Source organism: Taeniopygia guttata, chromosome Z (genome assembly GCF_048771995.1).
Source record: "Taeniopygia guttata chromosome Z, bTaeGut7.mat, whole genome shotgun sequence".
In the NCBI taxonomy this organism is placed as follows: Eukaryota; Metazoa; Chordata; class Aves; order Passeriformes; family Estrildidae; genus Taeniopygia; species Taeniopygia guttata.
The window spans coordinates 68,033,505-68,060,945 of NC_133063.1; the positions used below are offsets into that span (position 1 = coordinate 68,033,505).

The 27,441-nt window shown below is 41.6% G+C and overlaps 1 protein-coding gene across 6 annotated transcripts in view; it reads left to right on the top strand.

The window, feature by feature from the left end:
• The window catches only part of KANK1 (KN motif and ankyrin repeat domains 1), a 135,225-nt gene extending 108,207 nt beyond the window's left edge, over positions 1-27,018 (top strand). For 4 of the 6 annotated variants that reach the window (XM_030257816.4, XM_072921782.1, XM_072921781.1 and 1 more), the window contains 10 exons: positions 197-2,848; positions 12,502-12,720; positions 13,575-13,683; positions 14,692-14,901; positions 16,840-16,927; positions 19,618-19,837; positions 22,273-22,415; positions 22,945-23,145; positions 25,310-25,408; positions 26,029-27,018. In XM_030257816.4, coding sequence (XP_030113676.4) covers positions 197-2,848; positions 12,502-12,720; positions 13,575-13,683; positions 14,692-14,901; positions 16,840-16,927; positions 19,618-19,837; positions 22,273-22,415; positions 22,945-23,145; positions 25,310-25,408; positions 26,029-26,091 — 4,004 coding nt within the window. In that variant the 3' untranslated portion in view covers positions 26,092-27,018. The remainder of the gene's footprint in view (positions 1-196; positions 2,849-12,501; positions 12,721-13,574; positions 13,684-14,691; positions 14,902-16,839; positions 16,928-19,617; positions 19,838-22,272; positions 22,416-22,944; positions 23,146-25,309; positions 25,409-26,028) is intronic. The other 2 variants (XM_030257818.4, XM_030257817.4) reach the window with 2 other exon arrangements.
• The last annotated feature ends 423 nt before the right edge of the window (positions 27,019-27,441 follow it).

The window sequence follows — 27,441 nt, forward strand, 5'->3', positions numbered from 1 at the left end:
TGCCCTTCTCCCACTGATTAACTTTTAAAAAGTTAATCAGAATTTAGTGTTAAGGGTCAGTCAGCGGAAAGTGGGTCTGTTCGCTGAGCTGCAGCAGCAGTTTCAGCCTTAGGCATGCGGTGAACACCCATCTTTCTACACTTGTGTGTGAGTGTGTGGTTTTTACTGAATGCTGATTCTGTTTCTTCTTTTCCAGAAAAAGAGGAAGTTAGTATAAATGGAGAAGATGAAAAAGAACGGAAAGACCCCTATTTTGTGGAAACACCTTATGGCTACCAGCTAGACTTGGATTTTCTGAAGTACGTGGATGATATACAAAAGGGAAACACCATTAAGAAACTGAATATAAGAAAGAGGAGGAAAGCTGTACCAGCCTCGGTGGGTACCAAGAACTCTGGTGGCCAGTGCAGTGGCTGGACCTCCACAGAGTCTCTCTCTTCATCAAATAGTGATGAGAACAAGCAGTCTTTGGCAACGAGGTGTCAAGTAACCTTGCCTGTTCCTGCCAAACCCTCAGTTTCCTTTGAAGTATCTCCTACCTACTTAACTGTCCCAGAGAATAAACAGCTTCCTCCTCCCTCCCCCCAGCCTCCTCGGCACAACCTTCTTGTAACAAAAACCCTCATGGAAACACGGAGGCGACTGGAGCAGGAGAGGATGATGCAGGGCACACCTGGAGATGTCCGCAGGCCTCGACTTTCCAGCTTTGGAGGCATGGGCTCCACAAGCTCCCTCCCCTCTTTTGTGGGATCCAGTGGGTACAGTCAAGTATCTCAGCACCTGCAGAATGGGTATCAGGGAAACGGCGACTATGGTGCCTGCTTCAGCTCCTCATTGGGCAGTTCCATTCGTCACAGCCCCATGAGCTCGGGAATATCCACACCGGTCACCAACGTGAGCCCGGTGCATCTGCAGCACATCAGGGAGCAAATGGCAGTTGCCCTCAAGCGTCTCAAGGAGCTCGAGGAGCAAGTCAAGACTATTCCTGTGCTGCAGGTCAAAATTTCAGTGTTGCAGGAGGAGAAGAGGCACATGATGGCTGAACTCAAAAACCACAGGAAAGCCACTCAAAATGAGACATACGGTTTCAGAAAGCGATCCTATAGTGCAGGGAATGCAGAGCAGTGGGAACACATGTCTCAGGTGAGAAGAGGTGGAGAACTGTATATAGATTGTGAGGAAGAGATGGAGAGTGTGGAGCAGAGCTCTCAGAGGATAGAGGAGTTCAGGCAGCTGACTGCTGAGATGCAAGCCCTGGAGAAAAAAATCCAAGATAGCAACTACGAAAGTCCAGCAAACCTTAGGGTGAACAGAGAAAATCTGACAAAAGAAGCCCGATCTGTTGCTGTGGGTGCTGATGAGAACATGAATGATGTCATTATATACAACAGATCTGCAAGGCAATGCAAAGAAGTAGCTGTGGGAACAGAGAAAGAAGTGAGGGAGTGTGGAGTTGGAGTGACAGAGGCTATGCTTGGACTGTCTACAGAAATTGAGAAGGAGATAGAGCTTCAGCAGCAGACCATTGAAGCCCTTAAGGAGAAAATTTATAGACTAGAGGTTCAGTTAAAGGAAACCACCCATGACAGGGAAATGACCAAATTAAAACAGGAGTTGCAAGCAGCTGGGTCTAGAAAGAAGGTGGATAAAGCCATGATGGCTCAACCCCATGTTGTCAGTAGGATGGTGGAGGCTGTCATACAGACAAGAGACCAAATGGTGGGAGACCACGTGGCCGTTGCGGATTCGTCAGTGGGAAACCATCTACAGACCAGCAGCATTGGCACCTCCTGCAGACCTGCCACGCGGAGCGCAGCTGCAGGACCCGAGCTGCTGATGAGCCGGTGGCTGGTGAGGGAGAGGGCAGAGGTGCAAGATCAGAGTACCGGGAGCTCCATGGAACTGCATGATAAGTCAGTGGGCACAGAGACAAGCGTCCGTGAGACAGGCGTCAACACAGAGGAGCCGTCAGAGGTGCCGAGCCCTTGCAAGACAGCACAGGTGGTTGGAGCAGTGAGGTCTGTGGGCTGCGGGGACTGTTCAGTGGACGTGGTGGTTTGTGTGCCCAAGGAACACGTGTCCCGTGAAACAGCCACAGAGGCTGTACCCAGGGCAGAGGCAATGGTGATGGCTGTGCCTTCCACAGCTAGCCAGCAAACCAGCACTGCTTTGGAGATGGTGAGCCAGTGCACCAGCACAGAGGTGGCCTGCCTGGCAGACTGTGGGACTAACACCACTCTGAGCAGCTGTGACAAGCAGACCAGCACGGACGGCGTGGAGGTGCGGAGTGTGGCAGTGGGGGATGGCCGGGTGAAGGACATACACGCGTCTGCTAAGGTGCGTTCGGTTGGAGTGGGCACTATGCTCTCTAGCCACCCTGGCTTTGAAAAGCCTTCTGCAATAAAAACCAAAGACTGTGGCATTGGACAGATAAGTGTTTATGAGAACTACCTGGTTGGTCTGAAAATGAGGAGCATTGCCTGTGGACCCCCTCCGTTGCCGGTTGTCCCAGCTGGAACCAGGAGCATAGGTGTTGGGGGAGAGTCTGTGTGTGACCCAGTCAGTGGTCAGCCAGAGAGCCCTCTGCCTCCATCTGAGCTGAGGACAGGCTTGGATCACTACATTGAACGTGTGCAGAAGCTGCTGCAGGAACAGCAGATGCTGCTTGCTGAAAATTACAGTGAATTGGCAGAAGCCTTTGGGGAGCCCCATTCCCAGATTGGATCTCTCAATTCACAACTCATCAGCACCCTCACCTCCATCAACTCTGTCATGAAATATGCCAGTACAGAGGAGCTGCGTAGCCTGGACCTTCAGAAGCAGTGCATGGAGAGAAGCACCCCATCCGGTAAGCCCAGTGTTGAGGCACACATCTGGTGCATTGTTTGGCTCTTTCCCAGGGCTGCAGATCAGCTGCCTGCTAGGCTCTCTATTAGTCTGGAAGCCACTGTGTAGCCCTCCCCAGAGAAGCACAGAGCAGGGCATTGTTGTTGAATGCCCATTGGGTATTCTGTCCAAGTCATTGCTGGTAGCTGAAAAAGCAAAGGCAGTTTTATCTCTCCCAGTCCAGCAGGCTCTGAAGGTCCTGTTGATGATGGTGCCATGCTCTGACCATGCAAGAGAGGTGTCTAAAATTTTGAAAGGTTTAACCACTGTGCAATGTTCTGATTTAGTGTTACAACTTCAGGAGTATTTGAGGTTAATGCCTGTGGGTTTGGAATTTTAAACTTGGCATGCATGTTTTTAAAAACAACAGTGTCAGATTTGACAGAGCCAAAAGTCACTTACAGTATTGATATCAAACTGACTTGTTTCCACAGACATTTGCCTACATTTAGTAGTGTTTCTTCCAAAGGCACATTGCCTTTGTTCCTTGTGCTGCTCAGACAGAGAGCTGTGGGGTGCTTTCCCTATTCCAGCAGGCTGATTGCTTTATAATAGGCAGCTCCAGAGCACTTCACAGAAGCCAAATCTTGGGCTTTCTCTGTTCCAGGAACTGTTTGTAATAATCCCTAGTTACAACCTTGTGTTTGAAAGGCATAACTAGTGCTGGAGGTTTTGGTGACACTCAGGAAAGGCAAGAATTTTAATTTAAACACTCCTTACCTTTTATTTATTAACTTAAAAATATAGACAATTATTTTGACAGATTTTTGTATTCCCTGGGGTAGAGTTGAGTACTTTTAGATTTTTTTTAATGTGTCTGATAGTCTAGTTTAAAACTTAGCCTTTTTTTCTTTTTTTTTTATATTGGTGAATCCAACCACATTACTATTAAGTTTATAAATGGTGGCTTCCTGGAAACCAATGTGTAATGGCTGGTGATGACTGTGAGATGCTTTCTTCATGTTCTTGCCATACAGTGACTGAAACAAGAGGTTAAGGAGGTGGTGAGGACTGGCACAAATGCATGTCCTGTAGATGCTGAATAGGGAAAAAAACCCTGAGTATGTACTGTTTAATGTCAGCATAATGTTATTGGCTAATCCAAATAGTTATATAAAGCTCTTGCATCTTGCTTACTGTCTTATTTTTGTTAAAATGCAGCTTGGTAAATCTATTTTTTAGCACATCTGTTGATGTGCTGAATAGAACCATCCATGTAATAAGCTAAGTTTAAAAACCTAAAAGGTTTAGGATCTCATAGTGAAGGAATAAGCAATATTTATGTAGCAGTAAGGAAAACATATGATATTCTGTCTGCATACATGCACTATGATACTGTATAAGCAATATTATTATCTTTCTGGTATGCACTTTATATTCCAGTCTTCTTACAAGTAGTGATAGAATAATAATAACAATAAGGGTATCTAGCAGATATCAAAAGTGTCTGTAAAACAGTGAATCAGGGTTATCACTATCTGTAAATCCTTAATTCCTTTCCTAGCTTTTACTCCACAGTATCAAATGTGTAGTCAAGAGGCTTGAAAGCATTTAGACACAGGTGGAGTGACAGACAATATTTACTAAAAATGTTAATGCATGGATTCAGATTTCACATTCCTGATAAAATTATTTTGGAATAATTTTATTTTAGCTTGTAATGCCATTATCTTTAGCTGTGGATGATGAGTGTAAAATTTCTTTATTTTTAGTCCCTGGTGAGGGATGCCTGGACAGCATACATAAATCAAGCTATGGTCTATAACAGTTTAGACCCATGGAGAATTGGAGTGGAAAAGAGATCTTAAGCCTGAAATGTTACCCTATCTCTTTCTATTAATTTTGAAAATACTGCATTTAATACATTTATCTGGTGGTCTTGCTGCCCTTTCCTGTGGTTTTACAGATCATGTGTTACATATTTCTGGAGAAAGATTTTTTGCTGAATGAAGCACTAACTTGAATAATTCTGTAATCACTGGAACTAATAAAGCCTTTCTTTTTCCTTGCACCAGTATTTCATGATAGCTTGTGAGCTCTTAATAAGATTTTTTTCCTCATTTAGATATCTTGGATGTAGCTTTTCAGGTGTGTGTGTGAACTCAGCCATTTCCCTTTTCTCCAGGCCTGGCATCTCAGACTGATTTCTGTAAAGCCTGTATAAACACAAAAAGCCTTCAGACCACTGAGTCTCTATTCCACTTCAGTTCAAATAAGCAACTGAGTTGAAGCTATTGAGAGGAGTGTGTCTGTGCACACCTCATTTTTTTTAGAAAAACAGGCTAAAAAAAGTGTCAGTTTCCAATTAGCATCAGTAACATCATATTTAATGCCTTATTCAAAGAGCATCCTTAGAAAGTATCTCTTAGAGGCCAGTTTCTTTTAGGGCAAAAATACCTGAGCTAGCTTTGAGGCATATGATTTGGGTAGCAGTATGCCATACTAATGGTCTGTGGTCTGTGCTGCTTCTGAGGTAGCACATCAGTTGAGTTCTCAGCTTTACAGATTTATCTCCCGGTTATTGCTGGGGAGACTGGGTGTGCTGCAGGGACCTCTGGCATCTCTCCTTCCCTGACACAGCTTGTGGCAGGTGATGGAGACACAGGCAGGAAAGCTGGAGCCTGCTGAGCAGGACACAGGCTGGCAGTTTTTGTCTCCAGACACCTTAGACCACTGAGAGGATCTCTGAGCCAAGTCTATTAGCAATTTGTATTTTGCTTGTTGGAAATTAATCACCTTGCCTTCTGTAACTTGGCAAATGCTATTAACATCTGCATATGAACTGTCTTTCAGAAGCTCTAGTGACCATACAGAATTCAAAACCACTGGCCAGATGAGCACATTTCCACTCTGCAAAGTCATGTTAGCTGGACTTTGCAACCCGTGTGTCCAACTTATCCATATGGATGTGGGTCACAAACCTAGGTTCTAGCTGTCTTAGACTAACAGTATATAGGAAGTCTGAAGGGAGGCGAGTGCATTAATCTCCTCTGTTTGTTGCTCTAGATTTTTAAAGAATTTTCAGGATGTTATATTTTAATGCTCATATGATATGTTTTGCAAGATACCAGCCAGAAGCCTAACATCACTTGTACAGGTTCTGATTACATGGACTTTTCACAAGTCTTTTCACAAGTCTAGGTGGCTGTCTTTCACTGGCAGAGAGTTTTCAAGAATGGTATTTAAGAACAACTGATCTGCCATTGCAGATTACCCGCATTGCTATTTTGCCTCAGTGGTCTTCAGATATCAGTTTTGTTGTCACATTTTAGAATAATCCTGAGTGTCCCTGTAGAAGCATTACACTACTTAGTCATCATGAGGAAGTAGGCAGCTTCTTGAATTAAAACAGGGAGTGAAAGAAAATAGGAAGCATGTCATGTAAGAATGTCTAGAGGGTTTGGAAATCTTGATGTGCCATCTGTTGGAAAATCTTCCAGGGTTTTAAGTTTTAACCAGAGCTGGGGAAGCAGGCTGAGGGACAGTGGAAAGACCAAAAGAATGATGGTGATGTGAGAAGGCCCTGGTTCTCCAAAACTGGTGTGTCGGACTAATGAGGCGGTGTGAACATGGTCATCTTCTTCTGTGCTGTCAATTATAATGCAGGCAATTGGAGAAAGCTGTTTTTCCTTGCAGCTCTTCTGTTTGAGACACCTTTCTCTTGAAGAATATGTTGTTTGACGGGTTAGTAACTTCTCTCCTGGCAGCACAAACTATTGCAGCTGAAGACTCAGAGCTTGCTTGAGGCTCAGAAGTCTGTGCTGATATAGCACAGGTATGGTGGTGATCCTGTAAAGCTCTGGATTGCTACAGATCACAGTGGTTGTGCCTGTGTGAAAGCAGGCGAAGGAAGTCCTCATCCCCAGCTGCCACGGATGCATGCCTCAATCACCAGGTTTAGTTTCTGTACAGATCTTCTTGCTTGTGTTACAAACAGGATACATCCTTCAGTCTGCTGGGAAGATGTGGAGCATTTTCCACGTTGCCTGAAAAGTCATGCATGATGCAAAACAGCCACGCAGATGGTCCCACCTAAGAGCTACATGAGTACTGTTTATTTACACATTTCTGGCTCGTGTCTCAGAGAATACAGTGCCTCCTCTGCATGTTTACTGTGGCAGGTGGTTTCTGCTAGTCCTGACAACAGCATCAAATTGAAATGCTGTTCAAAAATGGTACCAGCCTCCATAAACCTCCTCTGAGAGGTTTGATGTACCTTCCCTGGTCATATGTTAACACAAGCTTATTAGTGTTGTAATATTTGCTGGTTTGGCTCAGTGGTAGCACTACATGTAGTGTTTGAATCTAAAAGCTGCCCTATCTCCTGGGTTCTGCTTCAGTTAGCAGACAGCAGAATTTGCCACAGTGTAGATTATTTTTTCCTTCAAATTTATTGCTGCTTATAGAGTGGCAATCTGCAGCCTGCTAAGCTGTCTGTTAGATAGAGCCCCAGTTCTCTCCCTATGGTGTGGCACAGAGATGTAATGTTCAGGCACTGAGCTCTGTTTGGAGTTCCACTCTCATGGTAACAGGCACAGCTATGAATGTTTAATAGCAACGGATTCGCATTTTTCCAAGGAAGTGTTGTCATATTTCAGCACCAATAGGACATCAGCTGATAAAATAAATCCACATGAATGAGAAAGAAAGAAGTACTCCAGGCTGACCTTTCTACTGCGCCCAGCATCATGAGATGCTTTGATCCACCACTCCTCAGGGAGATGAAGGATGGCTTTCACCAAGCTTCACACACAATTGTCTTGGAAAAGAGCGTTTCATAAATAAGATGATTAGCTGCTTCAAAGATGTGGGATCTTTTGTGGTCAGTCATGTTTAATGAAAAGAATTGGTTTTAACTTCCAGTTTCAACAAGCTGGATTCACAGTCTAATTTGGGGATAAAAAACAGCTTCTCAGTACAGAGAAAATGGTTAAAGTGAGAGTGAAAATGAGATTGTTCTTGCAGTCTCTTACTACAGCCTTCGTAGGACTGTTTTCCCTGGGGCTAAATGGTAGTTCAACATCTGCCTGTGCTTGGACTCCAAAAGAATCTGCCTTCTGTCAGTTTATTGTATAAAAAGTTCATGTGGGGCAATTTTTTGGTTTGAAACTTTAAATTCACTGGCTTTTAAGATGGAATGGCTCAAAAGTACTTTTTACAATGAAACTACTCTCTAGTCTTGTGAAGGTACTGCATTCATCAGTTGGATGGGTTACTATCAATCATTGTAAATGTTTAAACATAGTATGTTTGCTCATTACTGCTTTTTTATGTACCTTCTTAGAATGGTTTTATTCTTTAACAGTTCAGATAAGTAGACCAAATTGAAAGTGAATTAAAATAATTTATATTTTAAAAAAACCCACTTTTTAGGCATGATGATTTAAAAACACTGGAGGAGACTACTTCATTTAAAATAATTTTGTAATGAGCTTATTGTTACTATAAAGAAATCATACAGTGTGAAAGAGAAGTATTTCCTTGCTGCATATGCTCCAGACAGTATTTATGCACTGTCTTTAGTGGGGAATGTATAGCTTGTATCACTGACCATTAAAAACATATTGTGCATATATATGCTGGCACTGACCAAATGGTTAAAAATAAAATCTTTGTGCAGCTACCACATAAAAAAAAGCTTGTGTGCTTTTTTAAGCTAGAAGCCTATGATGTTCCAGTCAGAGAGCTAGGTTCTCATCCTGATGGTATTTAATCACCAGGCCTTGTTTGTACTTCTCTTGATTTGCAGTGGGATAAAAGTATTGTCAAGCTAAATTGTTTTTCTGATAACACTTAGTTTGCTTCCATCAAACTAAATGGAAGATTTCAAAAGCAGGTGAAGGCCAGACTTCTGTTCCCATGAGTTCATCACAAATTCAGAAAAATCTGTTGGGCTCCCTGAACCAGCTAACAGCATCACTATTTGTGCTGTCATAAATATGAGGGAAGATCTGCAATTAGGAAGGAAAATTGCATCCTAATAACAGTAGACAGATATTAAAGGTGCCGGAAATGGCATGGGTAATCTGTTGCTTCTGTGTAGCAGCTTTGCTGTCACCCTGGTTTAAATTGGTGAGATTTTCAAAAGAAGCGCAAGTGATTTATGAGATTTTAGAAGGAGATTCCTTCTAAAATATTAAAAATAGGTGTTCTTGTTCCTTTAAACCACTGGAGCTAAACCCCTGAAGATGCTCTAATCTCTTGTTTCCCACTGAAACTGGTAAGAGCAGCTTTCTGCATAGGTGTTTATGTACAGATGAAGTTAGCAAGGTTTTTTGTTTTGCTGTGTCACACTTCTGCCTCTAAATTACTCCTGAACTTTTCCAAAATTCTCTACTATGTTAAAAAATGAATTAGAAGTTCTTGACAGGTCTCTGCTGTAGTTTACTATTCTATATCAGTACTTAGAAACTTATGTCAAGTCTGTAGTATTTGCCTGGAACAGAAAGCTTAGGAATATTGTCAAGGCAGAGTCTGTCTGGAGAGTCTCTGAGGGTCCCGAGGGTCTCTGCCTGGAGGTGGTGCCTGACTGAGTATTGACCTGTTGGCAGATTTGCTGTCAGTGCTGTGCACTGCAACCTGGAGAAGGATTCTGCTTAAGCATACTTGAGATCTCTGAAGTGAGAGGAACAGTCTATTTTAAGATTCCTGTAGACCTGTGGTGATCTTCAGCCAGGGTTTCATTTCCACACTGGAGAGGTGTGTGCTACCTCCAGCCATAAGAGGAGCCCTGCAGTTCTGTTGGAGGAAGAGGGAACTTGGTTCATTTGGCTTTTTGGTTTGCACAGCAATAGATTAATTTATTAAATCATGGACCATAATGTTGGATGGTACAGCTCTTTCCTTTGTCTGTTTTTCTCAGTGATTGGACTAAGTACTATCCAAGTGTCTTCATGTTTGCTGTCTTGAAAAGGGGAAGGCCTGGGAGCTTTATATAATTATTTAATATAATTATATTAAATTATAATTAACAGCTTGCAGAGTTGGACCCAAAGCTCTCTTTCCCTCATCATTGGGTACTGTTCATGCAATAAGTGTGGACATCTAAGAGCTTTGCAGGGAGAATGAGTGCACTGACCAATTTGCCTAATGCACATTTTATTGTCTCCTTGCCCTCAAGTGTTGATGTCACCTCTTTTGTCAGGTACCAGGGGCCAGCTGAGCAGAACCCTTTTCTTCTTCATTGGAAGGCATGGACATCATGCCCTGTATCCTGAATTCAGTGTGGTGCTTCTCAGCCAATGAAGCATGTACCAGAAGAGGGAACCTATTGAAATCATGTTGCATTGGTGGCAGGTTCAGGAGAGGCTGTGAGCCAAGGGAGAGAGGTGTGCTGCTGTCCTCATTTCTGTCTGTCCTAGCCTGCAGCTCCCTCCCCTGCCTGTCCTAGGGCAGGAGGGACACCTAAGGAAATTGAGGCTCAGGCTCATGGCCGTGACAAGGGTCCATCATGTGCTGCTGTTGGTTCACCTCAGGCTGTAGCCCCACTTTGCCCTGCCAGAGTCCTGCCCTCAGCTCTGGCATGCACTAGCCCACCTGTGCCTCCAGACACACCATGGTTGTCACAGCTGCTTCAGTAGGAGAACCGTGTTGTCTGGCAGACTACACAGACAGTTCTGCTGAAAGCAAACCTGGGCATCTTTGGAACTTTGCATGTCCCTGGATGCTTCAGAGCAGGTTTCCTTCACTCCTTCCCATGTCCTCAGAGGCCAGTCTGGAGCAGAAGGGGTGACCTGGTAAAACCAGCCCAGGCAGCCACCATCAGCTGCAGCTGGAAGTGGTTACTGTGCTTGATACTCTAATTGCACCTGTCACAGCTCCAGGCAAGCAAAGCGACATTCCCTTGTTTTTCAGCTAAGGGAATTGAAAAATCATTGGTTTTTTTGGTTTAAAAATATTTGGTGTTCTGTCACCTTGGCAGCCCTCTTCTCTTCAGCTGCTGGATGAGGGATGATGTTTGATGTTGGGAAGAGACGTTACCAAAGTCAGTCTGTGCTGCAAAGTGGGGAGTGGTGGGAGAGCAAGGGCAGGACTTCCCTCTTGCTTTTCATGAGTGTCCAGGTGTTCAGACGTGTCTCTAGAAGGGTTACTCCTACCCAGGGCGGCCTGGGAAGCTGCCATCTTCTTACACACCCACACACACCCCCCCCCCACACACACACGTACATTTCACTCTTAAGAATAAACTCTTTTGTAGTGACATGACTTTCAACACTCTGCTGTGTGCCTTTTCCTGCAGGCAGCTTCCCCTGTATGTTGGAGGAGCTATAAGCCATGGTGGGACTGGGCAATGGGCCTCACTGCTGGAGAAGGGTGCTTTGGCAAATGCATGCAGGGTGAGACTTGATTGGAAGTTCAGAGACTTGGGTGGGAATGGGAGCAAAAGGGAGGAAGCTGCTGGGAAGTGACAGTGTTCAGAAAAATTAGCTTCGTTATATCCTGTTGTAGGAAAAATTCACTGGGGTGAAGTAACAAGGGGGAAAGGCAGTCTAACAAGAACATCTTGCTAGACAGAGATGTAGCTGTGTGTCTAAACATTAATGTTTGGAATTTACCTTACTACAGTGTGTTAGCACCCTGTTCAATGCCACTCATATTTGAATGAGAAGGCTATGCCTTAGTTCTTGATAAATACAAAGGCAAAAAGTAATATAGAGGCACACATCACTGAAAGCAAGAAGAGAATGGGGGAAAAAAAAGTGGTAGTGTTAGTTAAAAACTAACACTAAAGCAAGTTAAACTTCTGCTTTTTTTTTTCCTTGAATGCTAACAAGATTACTAGGGAGGCCTATGTGTGTAAAAAAACACTCAGTATGTTTTACAAACAAAAGCGTTTGTGCAGATTTGTAGAGAAGTTGTAATAGCACAGCTGGAGTAACTCCAGGGGAATCTGTAAAAGCCTGTGTGTAATTAGCACTGCTTTTTGAATACACAATGGGCAAAAGTGAGTGAACGCCAGCAAATCAGTGAGGGGAAAAATGTGTAACCCAAAGGTTTGGAACTTGGTTTAAATACAAGTCCTAGCTCAGTACGCTCCTGACCAAAAGAAAAAAAAAAAAAAAGGAAATGTAGTATGTGGGAGTTCATTGCAATTGTCTCAGTAACTGGGCAAAGCACATAGCTTTCAGAATTAGTTTGAGTACTGGAAAAAAGGGAAAATTTCCTGAAAAAATCTACTTTCATGGAAAATGACATTTCTTAAAAAACAAGTACAATGAAAAGGTTACTGTTCTTGCAGAAAAAAAAACCTTCAGAGCCTCTGAACATGCTGTGCTCCTCAGGCATGTCTTCAAGGAGCAGCTCAGTGAGCCCACCCTGACCAGGGTGCCAGGAGCTGAGGTCACTGCTCATACTGAAAGAGAAGGAAAAAGTAAGACCGTTCCTTTCATGCATTTTAAAGCCAATATCTTCATAGCTTGTCCTTGCATTGTATGTCTTTATCAAAAGAAAATTGCATGGCTATTTTTTTGTCTTTTGTGAAAATTACCACAGTCTTTTTCTGATTAGGTCCTCAGGAAAGAGTATTTTAAAAGACAAGCTTTTTTTCTTAGTTTGCTTTTTGATGGAAATATTATCCTTTGACTTGTCCATGACACCTGCTGTCTTCTTTGGCAGGTGCTACTTTGGAGTACATCCCTCATGGCCAGCTTGCAAGCACACACTTAACGTCAAATTTGCGAATGCTGAAATTGGAGCAGGACACTGTGGCCACTGAGGAGGAGAGGAAGACTCCCCTTGTGGAAGCTGCTCGAGGAAGGAAGTCTTTTTCTTCTCAGGATAAAGCTCTCACTCCAATTAACCTGACAGATGATCAGCTTGCCTCAGGTCTCTATGGTAATAACTGGCTCACGTTCACTTTTCATCGTGCTGATGGAGTCTGAATATGAAATACAGTTAGAGGTTTTCAATATCCTCAAAAAAGCAAAAAGCAGGAAAAGATGCAGCTGAGGGGAAATTCACAGTGTGACAATGTGTCTGCAGACAGTGGTTAGGTTTTAAATGGCAGATTGTAGCACATCAGTGAAATGCAATTTAGTGTCTTCCTAAGAAAAGTCTTCTGAAAGATAAAGGGTTAATAATTTTTAAAATACTTAAATTTTTATGCATCTTTTACTTGTCCTTGGTATAGAGATTGGTTTAAAAGTTTTAATGAATACTAAATCTAAAATACCATCTTTGATTGAATATAAATGTTGAATAGTTTGTTAAATATTCTGTATGTATTGTTAAACACGCTGTCTGTATTGATGAGTTCATTTTGGCAAGGAGCTGCTGTTCTCTGACACTAAGAATTAAGATTTTCTTAACAGAATAACAGATTTCACTGTTAAAAATTTTTCACTAATAGCAAAGAAAAAAGGCTGAAAAGAAAAAACAAACATACAAAAGATAAAGTCTTTTCTTTAAGTTTTCTAAAGCATCATGAAGATTAGCAGCATGTTGTAAGATGGAGAAGTTAGGCTTAACTAGTTTCTAGAGCTAATTTTGAAGCTGTTCTTCTGTATTTCCAATGTGCATGTCAAACCATGACTGTATGTATATTAAAAAACCCAGCTTCAGATGGTAAATTACAGAGAGAGCTGTTGAAAAATATAGAGTTGTTTTGAAAAATCAACTATAATGCTGCTGCATTCAAAGCTGGCTACGGATTTATACGGATATGTATGCTTTATCTCCCTTTCTAACAGTATGTACTAATAATGAGAACACACTCAAATCTATCATGAAGAAAAGAGATGGGAAGAAGGAATTGAGCAACACCAAGAAGAACCTGCAGTTTGTTGGCATTAATGGCGGGTAAGAGACCTGTTTCCAAAACATGTGTTATTGTAGCACTTTTCACAGTGGGAAGGAGAAAAAGAGCCCACGAACACATGCATAGGTTTGGCCTATCCTTCAGGCTGAGGTGCAGCCACTGAATGTTGGAAGGAAGAATTGAACAGCTGAGCTCCTCTTAATCCTCTCGTGCTTGCAAGTCATATATGGCATCCGTCTCAAATACCTGCACATTAGATTGCTAACAGATTTACCACAGGAAAATGAAGCAATCTCAGACAGCCATGAGGACATTTCTCAGGCAATGCTGTAGTAAGGAAAACTTGTATGTTTCTTCGGTAGCTGACAAGCACAGCATTACACTATTGAACAATACAGCAGGAGATGCCATTGCCTTAGAACTATTTTTTTTGGCTTTGTGTTAAATATATACAGAGACCTTCCTATACAAATACAGAAGACAGTATGGAAAATTGTCTTCTTTTAAGATATTACTTGCCCTCACAGAATGTTGCAATGACCTTTAAAGTGGTTTCATCCAGTTTTTTTTTTACATAGCTTTTCTATACTTTCCTCAGATTAGTTTTTCTTTAGCACAAATGCTTTGTTCAGTATATAGCCTAAATATCCCACTTACCTAATTTCCTACATATTAGCTAAAAGTATAATTGCATATAGTGAGGGAAAGTTATAAGTTTGTTAGCTTTCCTGCTTGTATCTGACTAGTAAGGCAATACAATTTACTCTGAACAAAGTAATTTAATTTTGGGGATAAGGCAAGGTCTGACAAAATGTTAAGACTTACATTTAAAAGAGATTGTTCTTCTTTCATTACACACTGTGTGCATAGTACTGACAGTGTCATTTGCCAGTAACACTTGAGTTCAGTGAGTAGAAGAGGTCTCTGAGGGAAAAAACAGGACAAAGCTTTTGCAGGATGTTTTTCCACTTGTGCCAGTGCAAGCAGGTACTGACTGCTGCAGAATGGCACTGAGCAAGCACATCTGCCCCTGCCCCTTCTCCCTGTAGGTATGAGACCACATCCAGCGATGACTCCAGCTCCGAGGAGAGCTCCTCCTCCGATTCAGAGGAGGAGTGCGAGAGCCACGAGTACCCCTGCCACCAGCACACAGAAGAAAAGCAGCCCAGCCCCCATGCTGCGGAGGTCTGTGCCATGGGGGCAGAGAAAGACAGTCCCCTCCCAGAGTGTGAGGCCGAGGAGGTGGAAATCAGAGAGAGGTAGGCTGCCCACCCTCTCCAGAGTGTGCCTCTGGGGAGGTCACCTCTGCCTTGTGTCAAGGGGCAAGCTGTGTGGGCTGTGCTTTCTGCTTGTGGAGAAAGCATCAGCCCCAACACTGGCCGACTGCTGCCCACTTCCCTCCTCCCCAAGTGGGTAGCCAAAGGCAGTTTCATGGCAAAATGACTGTGTGTGAGCAGGAAGGAGGTGTCAGAGGGTATCCTTTCTAGCAGCTGACCCTATTGACTTTAATGATTCATTAACAGCAAGACCCTGGTGCCTCCCCTAGCAGAGGCTGTCCCAGGTCACAACTGGCACTCGCCTGGGAGCAGGCAGTGCCTTGTTAATGTCCTGGTCTGTAAGCAAACGAGTTAATCTTGAGCCATGCACACCAGGTCACCTGGCTGCTGGGAGTGCATCTTGCATTTGCACCTTCCACAGCATCTCGGGCATGGCACAGGAAGATGATGGGGTACAACACTAAGGACACCGAGATCATGTGCTTCATGTGAGATTATATACTGTAATCTTTAAAATACACTTTCAAGGCTGTCATCACACACTTGTTCAACATCTCATGTCTTAGGGTCCTTTTGAAATTGCTGTGTAAAGTAGAATTTGACAGACAAGGCTGTGCTTTTTTTTGGCACGTGGAAAGAATAAAGTGGTGAGTTTTTACTGATTCTTTGTTAGCAAACAGTAAAAGGAAGTATGAACCGAGGCAGTGAAAGGATATCCTACAGATAATGGGTTTGCCAGTGTGCTAATTTGGAAAATTATATAGCTAGAATAATAACAGTAAAAGAGCTAAAATAAAATTAATGTCATGTTTAACTGGAGATGTAGCTTAGCATCAAGTTAACTGTAATTGTCAGCTGTTAAATAAAAGAGATGAAGAAATTAATAATTCAGAGTTTGGAGGCCTTGGAGCTGTGTGTTATTTGAAGAGCCCTGAGCTTACTTTATACAGTACTGTAGGATAGCCTGTTGTTTTACAGGTGGTGTAAAAAGATGGGCAGCCTCTGAAAAGAGCTCTCTAATTTGTATTTACAGTAGCAAGGGGTGATAGGGAAGAAGAGCATCAGAGCAGCTTAGATAGCCATTGTACTTAAGGAGCACATTCCTTGCAAGTTGACTGCCCTGGCGATGCCCTCTGAGGGGAAGAGTCAGGGCACATGGCCATGTATGGCCATGGTCCATGCAATGGTGCAGAATTTCATTGCTCTGTTAGCACTAGCAGCTGGCTTGTAATACACAAGGGCTAAAATGCCTGTCTTACACACATGAGTATGTTAGCTTCTCTGGTTTTTGGGAGAATTTTCTGGGAAAATTGCAATTATCCTCTGTGCAGGATTTAGGCAACGATGGTTGGCCACGGCCTGGTATGACATGTAGCACAGGCCTTCTTGACCTTTTTTTTGAAATTTGTAATGACAAGGGAGTAAAAATTAAGTGCTGGAGAAAGAGAGTAAATTTCCAGAGTGGGTGGGTTAAGAAAGGCTAGTTCCAATGAATGGGAGCTGGCACGGAGGCATCTCTTGAGCTGTTTCCTACTGCTTAATTCTGTTTCCATCACAACTCTTGGCATTTCTCCTCATCAATCAAGTAATCAAAGCACATAGCATATAAAGTGAGCACATAGCATACTGCAGTCACACAGCAGTAGGTGAGAATTTCCACTAGAAGCATTGCCAAGTCTTACAGCATGAAAGTGATGTGTTTCCCACTCTACATTCCTGTTGATCTTCCCACACTCATCTCCATTCAGTGTGAAGGGAATGTCTGTGAGAAGAGCTGCCAGAGTGGCTTCTGCATGGTAGGAGCAGATGGCTTGCCTGGAAACTTTAATTCCCAGAGAACTTTCAGAAAAACAAATGTTTCTATACTGAAATGCTAAGGTAAAAATTGAAACATGCCGTGTATTTTGCTGTCTCCCTCAGGTACGAGCTAAGTGAAAAGATGCTTTCTGCCTGTAACCTGCTGAGAAACAACATTGATGACCCCAAGGCGTTAACAAACAAAGATGTGGTAAGCAATACAGGTGAAAATTTTCTCTTGAGATGCAATAGAAAAACTTAAGGGAGAGGTGACTTCTGGTTTTACAGGACCAGTACAGCAGTGGCTAGGCAGAAGAGGATTTCATCTGTCCTGCAAGAGTCACAAAGCTCTTTCTACCACGGCACTTCCATACAGAGAATATACTTGTGCTTTGTGTGCTTCAGTATTGTTGTCCCAAGGCACACACATAAAAACAGTAACATGAAAGTACAGTTTCAACATACCTGTGCATTCCTGTGTTATTCCTGTGGTTTTGCTAATTTAGCTGGTGTGGGTAGGTCTCAGGCCTCACATGAGGAGACTGCAGTGGGTGAAGAGTCTGTTGCATCCTATGAAAAAAACTCAGAGTTTGTTCTGAAACACTAGGTGATCTGTCTTCTTCTTCTTCAAATAGGGTTGCTGTTTGTCTTGTTTACTGCACTGGCACTTTTTATCAGTGCTGCAGAGACTTATTGTTATTTATTTGGAGGATTTATTGTTAGTACTTAAGTAATACTCAAGTCTCCAGACATAAAATTGTATTTGCCTTAATGGAAATGCCTCAGTTAGGGATTGCTTATGCTACTCTGTGAGGGCAATCTGAGAGCAAAGGAACGCTGCTTAATAATATGAAATTGAATTTTGCATTTGTTACACTTGTGCAGTGCTATAAAAGGCAACAACTTAGTGTTCTATATATATACTTCTACTATAGAGCATTTGCAGCTTCTTAAAGACAATAATGTTGTCTGTATGACACAGTAATACTGTCTATGTCCAGTTCTGACGTCTGTGGTCCAGTGAATGTTTTGAAAGGTTGTTTCATACAATTGTGACACATAGTATTTAATTCTGTGTTTGTCCTTCAGGAGTAGTTTAGGCATTCAAACAACAAATGCTTTAGGCCCTCTTGGAGTTGAAAGTGTCAAAAATGGCAAAACCAGATTATGATCTCTGCCTTAGAAGGGTAATTTGAATTTACATTTTTCTTTCTTGTACCTGAAGTGTTTTGTAGTGCAAGTAGTGTTTGTAGGTGGAAGCTGCAGACTAATCAGCTCTTGTCCTGTCTGCTGATGAAGAAGTCTTGTCCAAACAGCTTAAATGTCAGTATAGCTAAGGATGTGTATGAGTTGTCCCAACCTCTTCCAGTATATCCAGCTCTTGTAGCTGCTGTTTACACCAAAAAGAGTTGTGGACTGCATATTTTTGAATGTGATGGATTAATTGACTTTTAAAAGTGTGTTGTTTATTTAATAATATTTGTGATACTGTGGCTAAAAATAATTTCTTAGTGGTATTTTGCACTCAGCAGTGCCTGAAATAAATTTTAAAATTCTATTGTGTCAGTTTATGGCCACCTTTGCATTTCAACTCCCTGTGTTCACAGAATACATACATCACATTATAGTAACACTGATGTAAAATATTCTATTAATGTGTTTATGTAGTAGAGATACATAGGTGGCACTGGTGTGGATAGAATATTTTCTCTTCACCAGACACAGACCACCTCTAGAGCTACTGGTGTGTTTTCACTAGAAGCTAGATAAACTTTATGAATGTCTTCTCTGCAAAATTGCCCTTGAATTTACTGGCTGCCTTGCAGGTGAGGGTTTATGAGAAAGATACAGTGGTCCTTCCAGGTTAGAGAAAGTATCTCAAAGTCAGAGGTGGTGGTGAATATGGAAGCCTTCTTGTCTCAGTGAGATCTGCTCTACCTACACAACAGACAAGTCCCCTCCTACTCCCCCACTCACAGTCCATATCCATGGGAAAGTCTATCCTGAATGTGTAGCCTGCATCTTCTCACTGCAACTAAAATCTCTTATTACTAAAGCCAGACAGCCTTTGGGTGAAGAACAGGTTCTTCCTTTGTTTTCTCTTTTCTGCAACAAAAGTTACATGGTTTCTTTACCCAGTGGTTCTTTTCAGCAGAGCATCTCCAGTCCTTCCTGCCTGTCCTGTAAGTCAGATTTCCTTGACTTCTGTTAATGCTTGCTGCTTATCTTTGAGACTGCTTCAACCAAATATTTTGTGTCATTCAGTGATCAGACTAGACAAAGTAGACCAGGTGTTGTCTTTACAGTACTAGGCAGAAAGAAGGGACTTCATCACATGCCATGCAAGCTATAAATCTGTTTATTCACCCCAAAACAGTATTTACCTTTTATATTATGATGTGCTGTTGGGTTCAGTTTGTAATCGTCTGTAATGATCAGTTCTTCTTCAGAACTGCTGTCCAGACAGTTCTCATATACTTTGTGCATTTGATAATTTGTGCCTCAGAACTGGGCCTATCTGACTTAGTTTTAAGTCCAGTGAAAGAGTCTTGAGTTTATCAGTGATTTATAAATGTAGTTAAGTATTTGATGGAAATTGTTGCGTAGCTCTTTTTTTCCCTTTTCACCAGCATTTGATAACTGTTAATTCTGGGAGTATTGTCATCCTGAAATTCTCTGCTGTCAGAGGTGAAAGTCAGGTGAAGTGAGAGGAAGTAAATGGTATTTTAAAGTGGACTTTAGTCAGAGGGGATGCTTCAGTCTGTACATCTTATTTGTGAGCTGAATACTTTCTTCCCACGTTGGACTAAAAAGTATTTGACCTGTATTGCTGACTTACGGGATGGAAAATCTTTAAAATAGGTTGTCCATATGTAAATTTTTCTGTCTTGGTTTTGGCAGAGGTTTTGTTTAAATACTATCCAGCATGAGTGGTTTCGTGTCTCAAGTCAGAAGTCAGCTCTCCCTGAAATGGTTGGAGACTACATAACTGCTTTTGAAGAGATTTCTCCTGCTGTCCTCAGACATATCATCAACATGGCAGATGGAAATGGAAACACAGCTCTGCATTACAGTGTGTCACATTCTAACTTTGAAATTGTAAAGCTTCTTCTGGATGCAAGTAAGTTTGCTTTATTTTTTTTTTAATTATTATTCTTGGTTTTGCAATTCTCGTGAGTGAAATTCTTGATGGACTAGAGGCCAAGTTTGGTCTTCTTCCAGCAGATGTTTTAACTGTTAACAGTTATATGGTGACTTACTTAGGTAGTCTAGAATCTTTGTTTCTAGTACTGGCTTTGGAGGTGATGCTTCTTGAAGAAGTTAAAAAAACTCTTAAGAATTATATACAGAGTTGAGATAGATAGTAGATTCCTGACTCTTGCACTGTAGTCCCAAGTTCAGTAGCACCAGTCTCCAGCAGTTTTCTCTGTAGGCAGCACAGCTGCTGCTCAGCATTCTGTAGGGTGCTGATGGAGGAAGATGCATTGAGGTATAAATACCATCTTAAACACACAAGCTAGTCTAGCTTTGTCTAGAGCAGTGCAGAAGTTTTTTCTGGCCACTACATTGACTCATCTATGCTACTTTCCTGAGAAACTGGAGCAATATGGCATTCTGTCACAGAGACCATTTCCCTAGTCCATAAGCAATCTGATGCTGCTTCATGTGGTTGCTTTTTGTTGCTTCATTTTCTTGATCTTCTTGCAACACACGTGCAGAAAGAGTAGTGGCAAAGGAGAGACTCTGGAGTATCTGCTCCTCACATTCAGTGTGCCAGATGGCATCCAGCAGAAGGTATCACACATTGGACAGATGTTTAATCTGTTTAATTCTAGTTTTTCTCTCTGAGTAAAGTTGTTTTCTCTAAACTAGTTGAAAAACCTGTCACAGCTGATTGTGAAAGCTTAACTCGGTCAGTGACACGTCTGGAGTGTAAGCCAAGCCAAGCAGAAGGGGAGCATCAGATAAACAAGGATATGAATGATACAAATCTCAGCTTTGATAACCTAGCACATGTGTCACACATGCAGAGACTTCTTCAAGAGGAAAGTGAGCACTTTGAAATCTCTGGTCCTTTTGAAGGCAGTCTGTGTTTGGGAAGAGTGAGTCACAGCAGGGGAATGCAGGGAATGTCAAGAGTGTGGTGAAACAGGGCAGGCTGGGTCTGCAGCACAGTGTGGTAGGAGGAAGCTGCCCCTCTGCTTCCCTAGGTGTCTCAGAGGAGCAAGAACATGCTCATCTCTTCTGGAAATCAAGAGATGAGGTCAGCTTTGCAGTACAGTAATATCACAGGTAGATTCTTAGACCAAGAACTCTATGTCTGTGTTTCGTGAGAAGAGTGGACAGGATGAGATGAGAGAATCCTCCATAGCATGAAGCAGAATCACTAAGAGGGCAAAAAAGAGAACAGTTTCCCTCAGCCATATGGAAAAGGAACTAAATGTGACCTCAGAAAACACACTCTGCTAGAGTAGTCAAGTCAGAGTAGTAGCACAACCCTTCTGAAAGTTTTTCATTACTCAGGATGCAATGCATTTATCAGAGTGTTGTGTTCTCTGGCTTCAGTGGCTTCACAGAAATGATGCCTGAAAGAAGTATTGATCTACTGGTTATAAGGTATCATCACCAACATCTATTTAACATGAAAAAAATTTGCAATATCTCACATCTGCACTCAAATTCCTTCTGAAATGTTGTTTTGACTGAAAGAAAATCCTTTGCCCATAAGTCTGAAGAATTTCCTGAACCATTTTTGCTTGTGGTGCATTTTAACCTCTAGTCTGCAGATAATGTTTATGTAAATCTGAGTCCCTGCTTTCCAATATGATGAGCACCCTGCTGCCCAGTTAACCAATAAGCACTGCTGAATTTCTGCAGAATTTCAGGATCAGAGACAGACTGGAGGCAAAGTTTGAACAAAAAGGAGAACTCTTTGTCGGTTGCTGGCACTGGTGGACTTGCCCGTATTTGTTCCCAGAGCAGTTTTGTTCATGGTCAAATACATTGTAGAACTGGTAGCAGTCTTTAATTTAAATGGTTTGGTTTTTTGGCAGCTCCAAATCATGTTGAAGTACACTTGCAGATTTTTAAAGTAACACCAATCGCAGGAAAATTGTGCTAAAGACATGTGAAATATCTTTTCCATTGACCATATTATTGAACCACTTTTATTCTGCAGTCTGCATGCCTTTGGAAGAAGACCTTAAGGACTATCCTAACAGTGTTTCTGAATATCATGCCAAATTTCAGACCACTTGCTTTTACAAAAGGAAAAAATAATGCACAAATAAAGCCCTAAATGATAACATATAAAATGTCTTTGTGCTCTCTCTTGTGTTGTACACATAGTACAAAAGAATTCTTTTCTTTGTTTGGCTCAAGAGCTCCTCTGTTAATTTTTTTTTCTCCACCTTCCCTTGAATTGCATCCATTATGAAAGCAGTTGCTACTTTTTCTTTTTATAGGCTGCTCTACTGACAGTTTATTCAGTTGATTAGCACAATCAGTGCTTTTTGGGTTCTTGCTTTCTGAAGAAATTATGTCATCCCTCTGCAGATGTCTGTAATGTAAATCATCAGAACAAGGCTGGTTATACCCCCATCATGCTTGCTGCACTTGCAGCTGTGGAAGCAGAGAAGGACATGAGGATAGTGGAGGAACTGTTCAGCTGTGGGGACGTGAATGCTAAAGCCAGCCAGGTCAGTTAAACAGTTCACAAGGCACAGTTCTTACTGCTGTACTCCTGTGCCTTTTTATTGTTCCTTCCATGCTTCCATCCCTTCTCTTATCAATTCAAATATTGCTCTCATTTGCTTTCGTCATTTGTGGGTTTTTTATGTATGTTTTTGATTGCTATATACAAAATGGAGCTGTGGAAGAACAGTTGAGCCTCAGGTCTGGACCTCTTCTAAAAATGAAGGTTGATCATGGTGTGAAAGAACTATTACTGAATTTTGGGCAACATTTACAAATTCTGCAGCATTTAGCTCCTTTGAATAAACTACAGATGTCTGAAAAGAGATTGAATATCTTCCATTAATTCAATAAATAGCTCTGTGAATATGGGATATATGATACATAAGAGGTATTTAAATAATGGCAATCAAAGCCTTAAAAGACTTTTTTTCCCCCAGAAAAACACAGTGCCTCAAAAAAAAAAAAAAGTGTTTGTTCTTTGTCACTGATTGTTTTTGTAATTATTTGGGTTTTCCTCTTGCCTCCATGCAGGCTGGTCAGACTGCACTGATGCTAGCTGTGAGCCATGGCCGGATAGACATGGTTAAAGCTTTACTGGCCTGTGGTGCAGACGTCAATATCCAGGATGATGAGGGCTCTACAGCTCTGATGTGCGCCAGTGAGCATGGACATGTGGAGATTGTAAAGCTTCTGCTGGCCCAGCCTGGGTGTAACAGCACCCTGGAGGACAACGTGAGTTGCCTTTTCAATGCTTCTGAAGTCTGCTTGGGTGAATGTCTGACTCAGAGTGCCAGAGTAACAGCCATAATGAATCTTTTGCTTAATTGGTAGCAAGTGCTGTGATTATTTGGCTAGTATTTTTACTTTACTAACAGATGTACCTGATAGCAATTTCTGTGGTTAGCTCAACACGTTTCCCTCTCACATTCCTTCCCCCTTTCAAATGAGTTTTCTAGTTTTCAGTTAGGACCTTGTCTGGTGACTTAGGGCCTCACTGTGTTTCTTTTCTGTGCCCATGGCAAACATCAGCCCTACAATTCTCTTGAAATGATGTTCACACTGTTGCTACACCATGACTTCTGAGACTATAGGTTCAGTATTAGTCATGAAGCTACAATGTCCTGACAATAAATGGATACAGACTCTGACTTCAGTGCCAAGTGAGACACCTGCATATTTCTTGTCTGCAGGGACCATTGCAGCCTACACTGTCAGCAGACAATTTGTTCTGTAGATTTCTCAAGCTTGAAAACATTGACGTAGTTTTTTTCTTGCTATGTTCTTGTTAACAACATTTTTTTGCATACTTTTCCTTTCTTCCTATTGCTTTAACACTGGGTTTGGATTTGGGAGGGCAGTGGGTGGTTATTTGTTGGAGCTGTTGCAGAGAGGCAAGGACATAATTTAACTTCATTCACCCAAATGCTGCAGGAGGCAGCTCAGTTCCTTGTAGTGCTAGCAGTGTGGAGCTTCTGGCCAGAGAGGAAAATGTAAGAAGACCTCAGTCTAACACTTTCAGGAGCAGTCTAGATGATTGCTGCTTGGATGCTCTTAGCACTATCAGATACGAAATCAGTAATTACAATCTTTATGGGGACATGATAGTTAACTACTCCCGTGGCCAGTTTGATCTTTCCCAGCAGAGTTTGACTGCTGCTTATTCACAGATTTGTCTGTGCTGTGGGATTGAGATTTTTAGCATTCCCCTAGCTATTGTCAGTGTCACAGTGATGCTTTTCCAGTCTGCATGATCAGTAGTGAGTATCATCCCATTAATGTGTGCCACAGTAATTCAGCACCTCTCTTTAAGAACTTGTGTTGACTTTGATTGGAGAGTGTTAACTGTGCATTTGTCATGCATTATATTGCACTGTAGTAGACAGCTCTTCCTGTCTGTTCAGGACAACTAGATTATGTATAATTGCTCCCTTTAGTCTCATAAGAAAACTTTCCATGTGGATACTGTCCATTGTGTCCCATGCTGGAAAAAGGGTTTACTATTAAAAACTGGTGCCGACCCTTCCAATTCCAGTACTACAGCAGTGGCTGGAATGTGTGCTCCATCCCTGTGAGACATTTCAAATACTGGCATTATTGTAGAGACTCCTTTGTGCAAGAGCCAAAAGCCAGGCACTGAACCTAGCACCAGGTTCATATCATAGGTTGCCTGACATCTATGTTTTCCTTGACCAAATATGGTCCAAAGGAAAATCAGTAAAATACTCTTATTAGTAAGTAAAAGCAGATTAGTAAAATACTCTTTCAGCTGTAGCACTTTTTGCTTCTAGAACCCTCAACAACCAACAACAACCTCAACAACAACCAAAGCTGTGGTTTTTGAAAGCAATGGTATCTTCTGAGAAACTAAGGTGGCAGTATTTGACTAGGAAAGCCCATTTGTTTGTCTTTAGACTTCCATCAAAGACCATTTGGAATTATGAGTGCAATTTCTCTGAATGTTGATGGGAGCTATACCACAACAATTACCATTTTAACATGGCAGTTATCATTACATCTGACCAGCATTTTCCCCTCCCTTATCATCTCTTCTACTTGTTGCTGACATTGTAGTTTCTCTGAGACAGTCCAATCTTCTGGTCTTGCACAGCACTACATGTAACATTACTGTGATAATAGCGTGCTCATTCTTCCACAGCAATAATCGAGATTCCTCATTTAGAGAAATTATGAGGCTTTGACAGTTGGACTGCCTCATAAAACAGCAGTGCAAGGCTTAAAACAAAAGAAATTAAACAAGACTCTAAATTAACCTGTCTGTATGAGCAGTAAGGCCTCCACTTAATAACTTCACTTCTCTGTGGGCTGATGGGAATTTTAAGAGATCTGTTAAACCATACAAGTATTAATTCTCTTGTTTCTTCCTTTCTTTTCTCAGGATGGCAGCACAGCACTTTCAATAGCCCTGGAAGCTGGACATAAGGACATAGCAGTTCTCCTGTATGCCCATGTCAACTTTTCCAAAACCCAGTCACCGGTTAGTACACAACCTCCTGTAGGTTATGTTTAACTTGCTGCTGTTGAACATAATAGTGAAATGTAAACAAGAAATTTACTTCCTGACAGCTGTACAGCAGTACAGCACAAGAGTTTTATTCACAAGACAATTTCTGTGCTGTTAAGTGGAATCTTTTTAAAATACATGTTGACTGCAGAAAGTTGAAGCCTGACTGAGGGATAGCTCCTGCTTCTCCTCCTAATTACCAAGGGGTACAGATAGCTCACTACCAAGGTTCACTGCTTCTGGCTAGTGTGCAGAGGTGCTATTGGATTATTTTAATGGTGATTATTGACCTGGAAACTGAAACATAGCTGTTCTAGGTGTTTTGGCAGCTATCCACCTCTCTTCTAGCCCTGACTCACTCTCCTGATAAACTGCTGCTAAACACCTCACTGTCTAAACAATATGCACTCGCAGCTAGTAGGCTGTTTGATAGCTGGCACTTTTCTTCCTAAAATTAAAAAAAAAAAAAAAAAAAAAAAAAGAAATTATCTGTACAATTAAAGGTAAGGAACAGAGTAATTCTGAGTGTTGTGTTTTCTATCCAGTGGCTGGAATAATGTCTCTTTGATTAACTGTTCTTTATTCTATTTTAGGGCACTCCTAGGCTTAGCAGAAGGACATCTCCTGGTCCCACCCACAGAGCCACATTTGAGTAATAGTGTATAAATACCTGTAAAAAAATCTCTATGCCATCTTTAAGCTGCTAAATGTTACTGTTTTACTGAGACAGATACTGAATGTAATTGTCTTGTGCCTGAACTCACCAGCAAAGTGAAAGCAGAGATCTAGTGCTAAAGGTAGAAAATTGTAAACTTGAAGCAAGCATATAGTTAAGTAGTGCTCAGTGGAGAAACTTAGCCAGAACTGTTCTTTTGCTCACATGCTCATCCTTCTGTACACTGGCATAAATCCTGGTTTATTTTTGTTGTAGATTGTCCTTTCTTATGTGCAGGCTAAGACATATAAAGCTATCCATGCAGGGATGTCCCAGTGGCTTATTTTTGGTAATTCTAAAATATACTTACTGTGCCTAGACTTCATCACAGTGAACTTTTCATAAATTTCATTCCAACATGATTTTCATGTTTTTAATTACTTTGAAATTCAGAAGTTGCAGTTGCTTATGTAGTCAGTTCCATGGATCTTGAGCTGGTGGGTGAGTGGGTAGGTATTGGGGATAGAGCCTCTTGTCAGGTCTGAAGTTCACTAAATAAGTTGTTGCTAATTGGGGATAATGTATAACTTTTTATATAAAAGATACTAGTATCTATAAAATTAACTCACACAGTATTTTCAACATTTTATATTCTGTAATAATTAAAAACTACATGAAAAATTACATGTCCTGTTACCATATTTTTATTAACTGTTTCAGTCTATAAGCTCCATACATGTTTATTGGAGAATAAAATTAGAGGTACCAGCTGTATGTTCCCCTTGAGTGTAATTGAGTGTACATCTTTGTGCGTATTTATGGAATGCTATTACCATGTCACATTCACTTTAGTCAAGTGTATTGAAATGTTTGAAGTGCCTTAGACTCTTGCCATATTTTCAGAATAAAATTTCATTATGCTGTTTTACTCCTCTCCTGTTTTACTTGTGATTTGTCATCATCCAGGAAGGCTGCACATTACAACTGCAGCAGGAAAACAAGCTAAATTGGTAAATCAAGGCAGGGAGGGCTGAACAGTGCCCATATGAGGTTTTTCTTGCTGTCTGGAAGAACTTTACCCAAGATGATCTGCCTTTGCTTGTCTTGCACAGGCTGCACTCTTTGCTGTTTGGTTAAGAAGTGACCTCTCTCAGCCATGTGAGGCATCCTAGGGAGGTGTTGAAGGACTGTGTTCAAGAGCAGTCCACTTGAACTGAAAAGCAGTTAACTGAAATAAAAGCCTTTGAGCTTTATCTTACAAGCAACCCTGTGGCAACTTGGTGAAGGGAATGCTTTTTAGATGTCTTGGAACCAAGTCCAAAGCTAGTGCCTGTGTATCCTTGTCAGTTCT